At 39.2% G+C, this 13,084-nt stretch overlaps 1 protein-coding gene across 2 annotated transcripts in view; it reads left to right on the forward strand.

Annotated features, from left to right (window-relative positions):
* Positions 1-13,084, forward strand: part of dennd1a (DENN/MADD domain containing 1A) — a 41,073-nt gene that overhangs the window by 23,405 nt on the left and 4,584 nt on the right. Inside the window, exons 14-21 of one of the 2 annotated variants that reach the window (XM_085280458.1) lie at positions 2,566-2,667; positions 2,870-2,957; positions 3,073-3,113; positions 5,701-5,772; positions 6,123-6,179; positions 6,381-6,533; positions 9,347-9,411; positions 10,714-10,851. In XM_085280458.1, coding sequence (XP_085136584.1) covers positions 2,566-2,667; positions 2,870-2,957; positions 3,073-3,113; positions 5,701-5,772; positions 6,123-6,179; positions 6,381-6,533; positions 9,347-9,411; positions 10,714-10,851 — 716 coding nt within the window. The remainder of the gene's footprint in view (positions 1-2,565; positions 2,668-2,869; positions 2,958-3,072; positions 3,114-5,700; positions 5,773-6,122; positions 6,180-6,380; positions 6,534-9,346; positions 9,412-10,713; positions 10,852-13,084) is intronic. The other variant, XM_085280459.1, reaches the window with a different exon arrangement.

Raw genomic sequence — 13,084 nt, forward strand, 5'->3', positions numbered from 1 at the left:
AAAAGAATTTCTGTGGCTGCGATATGATGAGCTAAATAACCAGGGCTGCACATAAGTGGTCCGCAGGTGCGCATTCGCTGTCAAAATAAAAAACACGCACAAGGGTTAGGGTTAAATTTAAAAACTGTACTTTTGAGTTAAAATATATATTTATAATTTTAATAAATGACAAATTAAAAATGCATGAACATTTTTTTGTATCGAAAAAATATCGAACCGTGACACCAAAGTATCGAACCGAACCGAACCGTGAATTTTGTGTATCGTTGCACCCCTAGTTAAGAGGTGTCATTGTAACTCCAAATATGGCAATTAGAGGGTCTTTTCTGATCTGGATTTCAAAAAGTCCTGAAAGTACAGAAAAGAAATCACTCCAGAATCTGTGCAAACTTGGATAGAAGAAAAACATATGACTTAGGTTACAATGTGAGGTTTGACATCTGTCACACTGATCTAGAACTGAAGGAAAGATTTTAGATAAATGGGAATTTGGAAAATTGACTGTTTAAAACTTCAAACTGTACAAGCCATAACATAGCACATGGTGTACTTGAAAGTATGGCGAGAATCATGTTATCCCACCATGATTCAAACACTTCAGCACCTAATTGACGCTCCCACGCAGTTCAGATTTTACTTGATGAGTCAGATTCAGTCGCCATAAGTGTATGATATATATTAGATAGAGTTAATTTCTGATTAGGCCTAAGAACCAGAAGGTCAACACATGGTGGGTCAGCAGGGAGAATTTGGAAAATTTGGAAACAGTGATGAAATACAGTGTCTAATTTAAAAGCAGAGAAACAAGTGAGAAGGAGGCAGGTTAAATTTTGGGGACAGCTCTGAAAAGCTAAGAAAGACATTCTCTTTGTGAAGGGCTTGCATGGTTTTTATGCCTCTTTTATGCCAGATCAAGTAAGCGGCATAGGTGGTGGCAGGGGGAAATGACGATTTCTTAACAACAGTATTCTGCTAGAGGAAGATATGAATTTATAATGAGATCTAAACTGAGACCAAATCTTAAGTGTAGAGAGCACTATGGGATTTAAAGTAACAGAAGATTTAGAAGAAGTTTAATAATAGATAAGAGAGGTGGGTGAAAAAGGTGGGAAAATTGAATTTCAAGTTTACACCAAATCAGATCTGGTGAATTTAGGCAGTAAGTGAATTTACGTTTAAGTATGTGAAGACCAGTAATACATCAAAAATTTTGGTAGGGAAAGATCCCCATTAGAGGTGAACTTTTGCAATCCGGTTGTTCAGTCTGACGTCACTAGCCGTGTCTGGGTCTAAACTCCGCTGCAGGTCCATATATCAAACGATCACTATGGGATTACTGAGAGTTGAAAAACTGTCTAAAGTCTTTCATCTTTAATAAAATGATCAGCGTTCTGCTCTACCAGGTGTAACAATTGAGTTTAACATCCAGGCATCCATGAAAACGGAATTTATGACATTTAACGGAGTTAGAAGTTAGCAGGGAGTTAGCTCGCTAGCTTCTATCTAAATACAATATAGCATGTCCTGACTGTGGGGTTTTGGAAACAAATTAAAACGTACAGCTCTGCTATCACTTCCAGCATAAATGAAGACAGAAAACTAAACAGCAGTGACGTTTGTAGGGTTACTGAAGTTGGGCTAGCTGGTATATAATGATGTGCTACGTGACCGCTAGCGACACAGCTATGTTAGCATAATATAAACAAGCTAACTTTTTTCCCACTCGATAAAAGTTAATGTGAGTGTTCTCGGTGGTCAGGAACAAATGTAATCGCATGGCAGGATGCTGTAAAAGGACCAAACTTCAGCCAGGAGAACAACTGAGATAATCCATCCACAATACGAGGTTAGTCATTCATATACTGCTGCATGGGCTGGGCTGTAGTTACATCGTAAGGTTTTAAAAACTGAGCTTAAATAAATGATTAGCGGTAATAAAAGCCGAGGGAGGTCAACAGTGATCACTGACTGTTTTAGGAGCTTTTTGAGATCAAATAGAAGAAAATACATAACATTAAACATGTTAACAACACAAAAGCCATATTAAACGCAGACTACTTTAGACCCGGAAGTAGGATTCGTCGCGTCATCACTGAACAACCGGATAGAGAGAGCCCTTCCACAGAAAAGAAGAAACCATCTGGTCTGAGGACTTAAAAAACTGTTTGGACAGAAATAGGGGAATACTATTTCCCCTGACATAAAAAGAGAAACCTGGGTAGCACATTCATTTTGATAACATTAGTCCTGCCTATTGGTGACAAAGGGATAGCAGGGGGCTCTAATTTTCAGAAAACTGTGAAGGCAAAGTACGTGTAGTATTAATTCCAAGCATTTAAACCCTGAGGGGCTGAGCTCGAAAGGAATGTCAGATGTCAGTCACCATAGGATGGACTAAATTTGGTTTCTTTGCTCCTTTATGTAAGACACTACTTTATAACTGCAGTGATGTGAAAAAGAAAACAATGTGATTATGGCATCATGTGAAACTTTTTTTTTTCACATCCCTGAGTTATACACTATTATAAAGTACTGTGACAGTTGGTATTTTTTTCTGCATTTTAGGAAGAACGTATAACATTTAATGAAGAAACCTTTCTAAACCATCGGTCGAGTGCCATGAGACAGTTCCTTCAGAATGCCATTCAGCTGCAGTTATTCAAACAGGTATTTATATGCTTACACCCCTCACTGTGTCTCTGTGCCTAACACTAAACATTAGCCTACTAACCTTTACCTGTACTGGCACAATGTCTTCACTGTGAAAGTGTAAAGATAAAATAAAAATAAATACATTTTACTATAAAAGGCCACACGCACACACACAAGCTTCCTTTTGCTGGCTCATGTGTTTTGGTTTGACCTGCAGTTCATTGACGGCCGCTTAGACCTGCTGAACTCAGGCGAAGGTTTTAGTGACATCTTTGAGGAGGAGATCAACATGAGTGAATATGCAGGTCAGTATTCACACTGGAATACTATTTATGCTCTGTAATAGGATATGAAATTTCCTCATCTAGTATCCAGTATTCCACCTGCTTGATGCTGTGTATTTTTGTTTCTCCCCCACAGGCAGTGACAAAACCTACCACCAGTGGTTGTTCACTGTAAAGGTAAGCACATCTGAATACTAAGATTAGTTTCTTAACCAAGTTGTATCCATAAAATCAAAGGGGTTAAGAGGGTAATCCCTCAACCTGCACTGCACTCTGCAGCTGTAGATATTATTGAAACATGTAAACATATGTCATCTCAATTATCTTGTTTTGTTAGAAGGAAAAAGAAGCATTCAGGAAGTTTTTAAATTATATATTTTACTTATAGTCAAAAGCATATAAATCAAGAGTAAAATTTTACCCATCTGTTGACAACAGCTGTTTGCTAAGATAGAAATCATGGAAATTTTGAAAATTCAGCATCTAATGGAATTAATTTTAAAAATAAATGGCTCCAGAGGGTTGAACATGTAGGTTTTTTTGGCAATTGTATCAATTTTTGAAATATTGTTTCAGTTATCTGCTATGCTGTTAGGTCATGGTCTCACACACCAGCACAAATCTCTGTCGAAACGTGTGAAAAACACTATATATATCCCATGATTCAATAACTTGCATAGCCACTTTTAGCAGTAACTTGAAATAATTGTTTTCTGTATAAATTTTTCAGCCTCTCTCTTTTGGAATTTGTGCCCATTTCTTTGTGCAACATTCCAGGTTTTATTTACACAGAGTGCTTTAGTCAGGTTGAGGCCTGGACTTTGACTAGTGCAGCAACTTCATTCTTTCCTTTTACAGTCATGCCGTTGTAGATTTGGTGGTGTACTTGGGATCATTGTCATATTGGATAACCAAGTTTTCAAGTCAGTTCACTTTTATTTATATAGCATCAATTCACGACACCAGTGGCCTCAAGGTGTTTTATATTATAAGGCAAAGACCCTACAATAATACAGAGAAAACTGAGAGAAACTCAACAATTAGAACCCTCCCCCTCGAGCAAGCACTTTGGTGACAGTGGGAAAGAAAAACTCCCCTTTAACAGGAAGAGATCTTCAGCAGAACCAGGCTCAGGGAGGGGTGGCCATCTGCCAAGACCACTTGGGGGTGAGATGATGAAGACAGGACAGAGACATGCTGTGGAAGAGAGCCGGAGATTAATAATACTTAATGATTAAATGCGGATGTGTATAAACACATCGTGTTGTCTGATTCTGCAAATAGACAATGTTATGTTGCATTCACTCCTTTATTCGACTCACTTTGTTCTATGTGTTTCAGTGCTTTATATAATTGTAGGTGCTAATATATAAAAATAAAAATACAACAGGTATAATAAGTATTGAACACATCACCAATTTTCTAAATAAATATATTTCTAAAGATGCTGTTGGCATAAAATTCTCACCAGATGTTGGTAGCTATCCATTCAATCCACACATGCAAAGAAATCAAATCATAGATTATTACACAATGTCCATAAATTGTGTAATAATACGAAATAACGCAGGGAAAAAGAACCAAGCAGGTGACGAAAGGGAGGTGAAAACAAAATCATGACACCAGCTGAAATTCATCAGTAGTTAAAAACCTGCCACTTAGTGCAAAATAATATCAGCTGTTTTTGTCCTAACTGATGGGTTATAAAAAAAGATGTCTCATTACCAAGGTGTCACACAAGAAACATCTCATATGAGAACAAAATTGAATGTTTTTGCCATAATACACACCATATTTTGAAGTCAAAAGGTTGATGATGGATGTGGGAACATCATGGCATGGGACTGTTTTTCATTATGGCACACTTCATATAATTTAAGGAAGGATAAATGAAACAAATGACTGGTTCATTCTTGATTAAAAATCAGCTGCATATACCAAGATAACGAAATACCAATATACCAATACCATATACCAAGATGAAATTAAGGTGGACGTTTCAGCAAGACAATGGTCCCAAACACAGCCAAGGAAATTCTCAGTTGGTTTCAGAGAAAGAAAACAAGGCTGCTAGAATGGCCCAACCAATTACCTGACCAATTGAAAATCTATGGAAAGAAAGAAAGAAAATTGGTGACGTTTCAATAGTTATTTCATATCACCAGTTATTTCCATGAGTAACATTTTTAAGAGGCTTTAACAGGTTTCTTGTATGTGGGGTATCACATAATGCAGAATGACACTGATAACACTCTGAATAAAAGATTAAAAATTGTTGCAAACTGGGAAAGACACCATTTCCCTTGTTTTTTCCATGTTGGTTAAATCACTGCTAACAAAATGGTAAATGGATTAGTACCTATATAGCACTTTTCTACTCTATTTGAGGAGTCAAAGTGCTTTCTTACCATAAGACTCATTCACCCGTACTTTCATATAAGCAAATTATTTTCTGTTCCTAAGTACTTTTAACCTAACATTCATACACTCAAGTGTGCATCAGGGGAATCTGATTTTTTGATATCTTGCCCAAGGATACTTCAACATGCAGACCACAGGTGCCTGGGATTGAACCATTGACCTTCAGATTAGTAGACACCCGCCTCTCCTTTTTGAGACAGAAACTTTGATGGGCTAATGTTAATTTAATGTTTCAACTGGTTTTAAGGATTTTGATTGGAGTTTGAGAACTTTGATGATACTGGTTCAACTAAAAATTAATCGTAATATATATAAATATATAACAATTTTGTTTGTTTTGCAGAAAGGTGGTGGAGCCATCTTCAACACAGTGAAGACCAAAGCAAACCCAGCTATGAAGACAGTTTATAAATTTGTGAGCACTTTAGTGACTTTTGAAATTTCTTCCATGTATCAGCTGTTAATATTAATCCCCTGTGTTACAATATGAGCTAACATGGTGATCAACCATATCAGCAACAAACCTTGTGTGTTACAAAGCTATATTGTTTCAAGGTTTAATTAACAGAGCTCCTCTGAAAAGTATAAAGGATCTGTGAGCATGAGGTGTCGACGTGGGTGATACTCTGCACCTTTATTCTTATTTACATAGTTTCACTGTGTAGATGAGACTTGCCTCAACTTTCCTTTGAAATGTAAGAATCATAAGAAGATGTAAATACATTCACAATGGCAATGACCTATGTGTGCTTATGTGCTCAACAGGCCAAGGACCATGCAAAAATGAGGATCAGAGAAGTCAAGAGTCGGTTGAAGCAAAAGGTATTGATTTGTTTTCCTGCTCTGAATCATTTGGGAGTTTTAATCATGAATTATAATGATGGCTTCCCTAATCTGTCATTTTTGGCCCTATGGCCTTCCAGCCACAGCATGCAGCCTCTGTCCTTCTTTTCCTTCTCTGCCATCACTACTTTCACCTTTGTTAACTTTTCTTTTTCCTGTGTCCCCCCCCCACCACTGCAGGAGCAAGCAGAGAATGGACTCTCCACTGAGGGGTCAGCAGTGACTGATGATGACAGCACAGCAGGATTTTCCACCTCCACTGGTGCAGCTAGAAGCAACAGGTCACTGCAAAACTGGGAAGACAGTCGGCCAGTCACTATGCACTTGGGACAGGTGGGCAAAAAGGATGTGACAATGTAAAAACGCTAAAAACGTTTCATATGAAACACTTATGTCATAGCACACCTGAAATGCTATGTCAAAGGGGGATTTAAATGTGGTGTGTTAAAATAGCATTATTCTGTTTGTAGCATTATGTTTGATTGCATCTCCCAGTACAAAAATATGAGACTGATATTGTATATTGTAATTATTTAAATTTGGAAAAAAAAGATTAAAATGTGCTCGCAAAGCACTATCTATATATTTACGTTCCAGAGTAGATAAGCTGACGTGTGTAATTATTTTTTTAAACTATATACAATCATGGGCTGTATTATTAGGTACACCTGTACAGCTATTCATTGCAAATATCTAAGAAACAGCTTATGGGTGGCAAAGTGGTTCATTTACAAATTGGAAGGTTGTTTGAATGATGGAATCAGGGATCTACTAAGGATTGCCTCTGATGGATCCATTAGTCTGAGTCTGTATGTGAATGTTTGAAAGCACTTGGGCACAGGAAAAAAAAGTCCTGTGAAGTATGGAGTTGTATAGAAGAGAGGGCAATGGACTAACCAGATTGATTAACTCAAAGTGAAAGGAAGTCTGAAGAGCAGAGAAGAAGTGTACTGGTCCCAGTTTTCAAGAATTCAGTTCAGTTTCAGTTTTATTTATATAGGGCAAAATCACAACAGCAGTTGCCTTAAGGTGCTTTACATTGTACGTTAAAGACCCTACAATAATACAGAGAAAAAACAGAAAATCCCAATAATCAGATGACCCCCCTGTGAGCAAGAACTTTGGTCAGTGAGGAAAAAATGTAAAGGGAGAAAGGTAGGACAAGGACACATTGTGGAAGATAGCCAGAGATTAATAGTAACTAATATTAAATACAGAGTGGTATATAAATACACAGTGACTGGAAAACATGACATAAAACAGAACAAAGGTAATGGGCGGAGCTGTAGTAACTATAGAGTGGAAAAGATAATGAGCTATGAGCTAAAGCTATTGGAAAGAGTTGTTCCGCGAAACAGCGAGGCCGCGAAAGGTGAACCGCGTTATAGCGAGGGACCACTGTATATATACACACATACACAGTGGCTTGCAAAAGTATTCGGCCCCCTTGAACTTTTCCACATTTTGTCACATTACAGCCACAAACATGAATCAATTTTAATTGGAATTCCACGTGAAAGACAAATACAAAGTGGTGTACACGTGAGAAGTGGAACGAAAATCATACATAATTCCAAACATTTTTTACAAATAAATAACTGAAAAGTGGGGTGTGCGTATTTACTCAGCCCCGAGTCAATACTTTGTAGAACCACCTTTTGCTGCAATTACAGCTGCCAGTCTTTTAGGGTCTGTCTCTACCAGCTTTGCACATCTAGCGACTGAAATTCTTGCCCATTCTTCTTTGCAAATCAGCTCCAGCTCAGTCAGATTAGATGGACAGCGTTTGTGAACAGCAGTTTTCAGATCTTGCCACAGATTCTCGATTGGATTTAGACACCAGACAGGTCAGGGATAAAGGTATTGAGAAATTTAAAGCAGGCTTAGGCTACAAAAAGATTTCCCAAGCCTTGAACATCCCACGGAGCACTGTTCAAGCGATCATTCAGAAATGGAAGGAGTATGGCACAACTGTAAACCTACCAAGACAAGGCCGTCCACCTAAACTCACAGGCCGAACAAGGAGAGCGCTGATCAGAAATGCAGCCAAGAGGCCCATGGTGACTCTGGACAAGCTGCAGAGATCTACAGCTCAGGTGGGGGAATCTGTCCATAGGACAACTATTAGTCGTGCACTGCACAAAGTTGGCCTTTATGGAAGAGTGGCAAGAAGAAAGCCAGAAAACAGAAAACCATAAGAAGTCCCATTTGCAGTTTGCCACAAGCCATGTGGGGGACACAGCAAACATGTGGATGAAGGTGCTCTGGTCAGATGAGACCAAAATGCAAAACGCTATGTGTGGCGGAAAACTAACACTGCACATCACTCTGAACACACCACTGTCAAATATGGTGTGGCAGCATCATGCTCTGGGGGTGCTTCTCTTCAGCAGGGACAGGGAAGCTGGTCAGAGTTGATGGGGAAAATAGATGGAGCCAAATACAGGGCAATCTTGGAAGAAAACCTCTTGGAGTCTGCAAAAGACTTGAGACTGGGGCGTAGGTTCACCTTCCAGCAGGACAACGACCCTAAACATAAAGCCAGGGCAACAATGGAATGGTTTAAAACAAAACATATCCATGTGTTAGAACGGCCCAGTCAAAGTCCAGATCTAAATCCAATCGAGAATCTGTGGCAAGATCTGAAAACTGCTGTTCACAAACGCTGTCCATCTAATCTGACTGAGCTGGAGCTGTTTTGCAAAGAAGAATGGGCAAAGATTTCAGTCTCTAGATGTGCAAAGCTGGTAGAGACAGACCCTAAAAGACTGGCAGCTGTAATTGCAGCAAAAGGTGGTTCTACAAAGTATTGACTCAGAGGGCTGAGTAGTTATGCACACTCCACTTTTCAGTTATTTATTTGTAAAAAATGTTTGGAATCATGTAGGATTTTCGTTACACTTCTCATGTACACTACTTTGTATTGGTCTTTCACGTGGAATTCCAATAAAATTGATTCATGTTTGTGGCTGTAATGTGACAAAATGTGGAAAAGTTCAAGGGGGCCAAATACTTTTGCAAGCCACTGTATATATACACAATATATGTATAACAATCTATATCTATCTTTCTTTAGATAGTGGTACATTATTTGTATTTCTGACATTAAAATTTCTCCTTTCTCTCCTATTTCGTCATGTCCACAGGCTCGGCCACCAGTGCTGTTGAAAAGACCAAGCAGCAATCTGAGTCTGGAAAGCAGCATTGACCAGTAAGCATACTTTATTTGTAAACAGCAAATTCCACTGTTTTTGAGTTTGTTCAGTCAAGAGATAAGGTTAATGTTCCCTTGTTGGAAAAGGCAGTGGATAAATTGTGGGCCTAAAGGATTCAAAAAACATGGGGGTTTCTTTAACCTTGTTAATATCTACAATCAACATACCTGGACACTTCTAAGTTCATCATATTAAAATGGGTCTCCATATATAATCCACATATAAACTGATAATATAATCTCAGCATCCACCTGCCACGACCGGTGGGGGTAAATGGAGATAGACGAGACAAAAGACATGCTGTGAAAGAGAGCCAGACATTAATAATAACTCATAACTAAGGGTGGGTTCAAGGCCTCCTGATCCAACCCTAACTATAAGCTTTGTCAAAACAGAAAAGTCTTAAATCTAATGTTAAAAGTAGAGAGTGTCTGTGTCCCTAATCCAAGCTGGGAGCTGGTTCCACAGAAGAAGGACCTGCAACCGGAAGGCTCTCCCTCCCATTCTACTTTTAAATATCCTAAGAGCCACAGGTAAACCTTCAGCCTGACAACCAAGTGCTCTATTGGGATAATAGGGTACCATGAGGACTTTAAGTTAACAGGATATTTCTAATTTTAGAGAGATTACACAAATTGAAGAAAGCAGTCCTACATATTTGTCTAACATGGCGCATTGAACAACATATCCTGGTCAAAAGCGACTCGACTAAGAGTATAATTGGAATGTTTGTTTGGTACCACTGAAAGATATTGATGATGGTGAAACAGTTGTTCTGTACTGCTGTACTGAGTTAGACACAAATCAGACTCCCTTCAATTGCCTCTTGGTGCATCACTCACAATTCAGACAAATCAATACATTTTGTGATGGGCGTTGGTGCAGCCCTTTAGCCCCTATGTCTGAAATAAACTGTTTTAAACCACCTTTCTTCTGATTGGCTACACTGTGTAAACAGATATTTTGAACATTAGGTGGAAGGGACTTCTGTGATGCCTATATAAGTACATCCCCCCTTTTTGACATCATAAAGATGGAGCAATAGGACAGAAGCTGTGTGCACCATTACAGGAACAAGATTTGCATCATTGGAAATGAGAAAAAATTAAGGATTTACTTGAAGGAGTGCCAAAAATTTGGATTATTTTCTTTTTCAACAAACTCTTTGCCCATTCAAATCAATAATCAACTAGAAAACTTCTAATTCTTCTAATTTCTCTTCTTAATGTGCCTCTTGCTTTCTGCCCCCTGTGTAATGAACTGTGTATTTTCTGTTGTCTTTCCTCTTGTCACTGTAGCCCTGTCCGTCCTACTCGTCACTACACAGTCTTTCTGTCTGAGGATTCGTCTGGAGATGAGCTCCAATACGACAATGAGTCCATCTCTGGGTTTCCTGACAGCTTTTTCTTCTCGGTCCCTTTTGAGTGGTCGCCTCTGTATGCATTTCCCTGATTGACTTTGCACTGTTTGGTTCATCAACAAGCCTTTCTTATTCCTTTTCTCTTTCAGTAATTGTGGGCATGTCTGTGCATAGCTACTTTTAAAGCTGTACATTTGGATAGGTTCTTGGATAGGGACATTTGTACAATTAGTACGATTAGGGAAACAAAACGATGTTATGTTGTTGGTACGGGCTTATGAAACCTGGGATCTAAAGTAAGTTCAACATACCCAGGATATCTTTCAATTATTGGGGTGGAAAATTGGTGACAAGGATAAGTGGTCATATGTTGTTGAGGGTTGTTATCAACTCAAGGGTGAAAGGGGTGGTGTGGGAAGCATCTGACCAATCACAAATGGGTGTTCCACAGATCATATGACTTCTCTTCCATTGAAAATTATCCCTGTGAGTGCAACCTACTCCAGAGATGTTATCTAATGGTGGTTAAATATCTCTAAAGAAATGAAATGTATACCAGTAAAATGCGTTACGGTTGTAAAAAACAAACAAACAAAAAAACCTGTAAGTATACAGATCTTCAGACTTGGGAGAAAGTCAGGGTAACAATATGGAAACTTCACAAACAAATTTCCCAACCAACTAGGAAAATAAATCCAAGAGGTGACGATGCTGTGCTTATCACTGTACAGTGATAAGCACAGCTCTTCTTTTACTTCTATGTTAACATGTCTTTTTAGTACTGTAGATGCTTTTTTTAGTACTATTATACTCCGTTGATCCATCTATCCATCCATCCAATTTGTAATGATTACCTGGATCAGCTGTTTAACCAGAGATGGCCTGACCTTCCTCTCCCCAATCCTCTACTCCAGGCTTTTTAGAGACAGTGAAGTGTTCAAAGCCATGCAAGTTTAAGCATCCAGGGACCAAAACAGGTTAAAATGAAAAAGCAGAAACGAAAAAAACAGCAGACCCCTATTGTTCCAGCCACAGATCAGTTGGTGGGCCTATGGTAGGACTGGCCTATGTGACTCATTCAGGCTGAGCCTGGGCAGGCTCCATAGGTTAAGGCACCAGGTGCTCTCAAGTGAGCCCCTCCCCTATGCCTGACTCTAGGGTGGGGTCCCCATAATTATGGTCTGGGTCAGGGGTCTGCAACCTTTAACACCCAAAGAGCCATTTGGACCCGGTTTCCACGCAAAAGAAAACACTGGGAGCCGCAAATACTTTTTGACATCTAAAATGAAGATAACACTGTATATATTGTTTTTTACCTTTATGCTTTGTGTGAACAACTAAGGTGTGTTGCTTATGAAATCCATGAAGTGCTACAGAGAAAATTACATTTTATTAATGTAATTAACACATTTTGAACTCTTAAAGCAATATAACAAAAGGAAAGACACCCAGCTGAACTAAAAGAATCCAGCAAACAAAAACTGTGAGCCGCCACCCTTATATCGCCTTTGGGATTTTGGAGCCTTGACCTGACTTTTAAAAAATAATTGGAAAAAAAAGCACTATGCTGCTAAAAGATGAAAAATAGAGATTTGCAAAATTCTGCCTAAATATGTATTTTACCTGGTTAATGTGTGTGGAGGGCGTGGTCTGCAGCACCGCTGCAGGGGAGGCGGACGCACCTGAGCGGGACCCGCAATCACGCCACGCCGCCTTTACGTCTGTGCTATCTATGCTGTTGTTGGTATGTGTCGGGCTGTGAGCTGCAAAGCTACAGCCGGCTGTATGCGTACAGCAACCGTGTGTGAAAAGTGGTCAATAAAGAGATGCTGAAAAGCGTGTTCATGGAGACATCGTCGGGTCTGCCGTGGTATGTTTACAATGGGACTTCTGCTCCTGAACCTCTGCGCACAGCGTCTGCAGATCTGGGCTGTACGAAGTCACTTTCATCTTTACGCAGGACTGTAAGCTGTCATCTGTGAGGCATGAGTGGTGTTTGTTTTTAACATAGTTCACGGTGGCGAATAGCTGCTGACATAATGTGGATCCGAAGATCCATAACTGGCCTACCTGGGGTTGAAAGTCTCGATAAATGCACGGCGTTTCGGCGAGCATACCGGCTTCCGCCAGTGTGACGCTTATTTTGAGCGATGAAAAAATAATAGAGTACAATTTTTTTTTATATTTCAATATCACAATAATCTTCCAATTTAGAACTACAAGTTAAAAATGAACTAACATAAAGAAAATACACTTCAGCTAAATACTTCTAATTTATTTTCCCAAACCACGCGGAGCCGCACTAAAAG

The sequence above is a fragment of the Mchenga conophoros genome, linkage group LG7, assembly GCF_057382185.1.
Source record: "Mchenga conophoros isolate Kocher_MC1m ecotype Shallow Benthic linkage group LG7, M_conophoros_male_GT1.1, whole genome shotgun sequence".
In the NCBI taxonomy this organism is placed as follows: Eukaryota; Metazoa; Chordata; class Actinopteri; order Cichliformes; family Cichlidae; genus Mchenga; species Mchenga conophoros.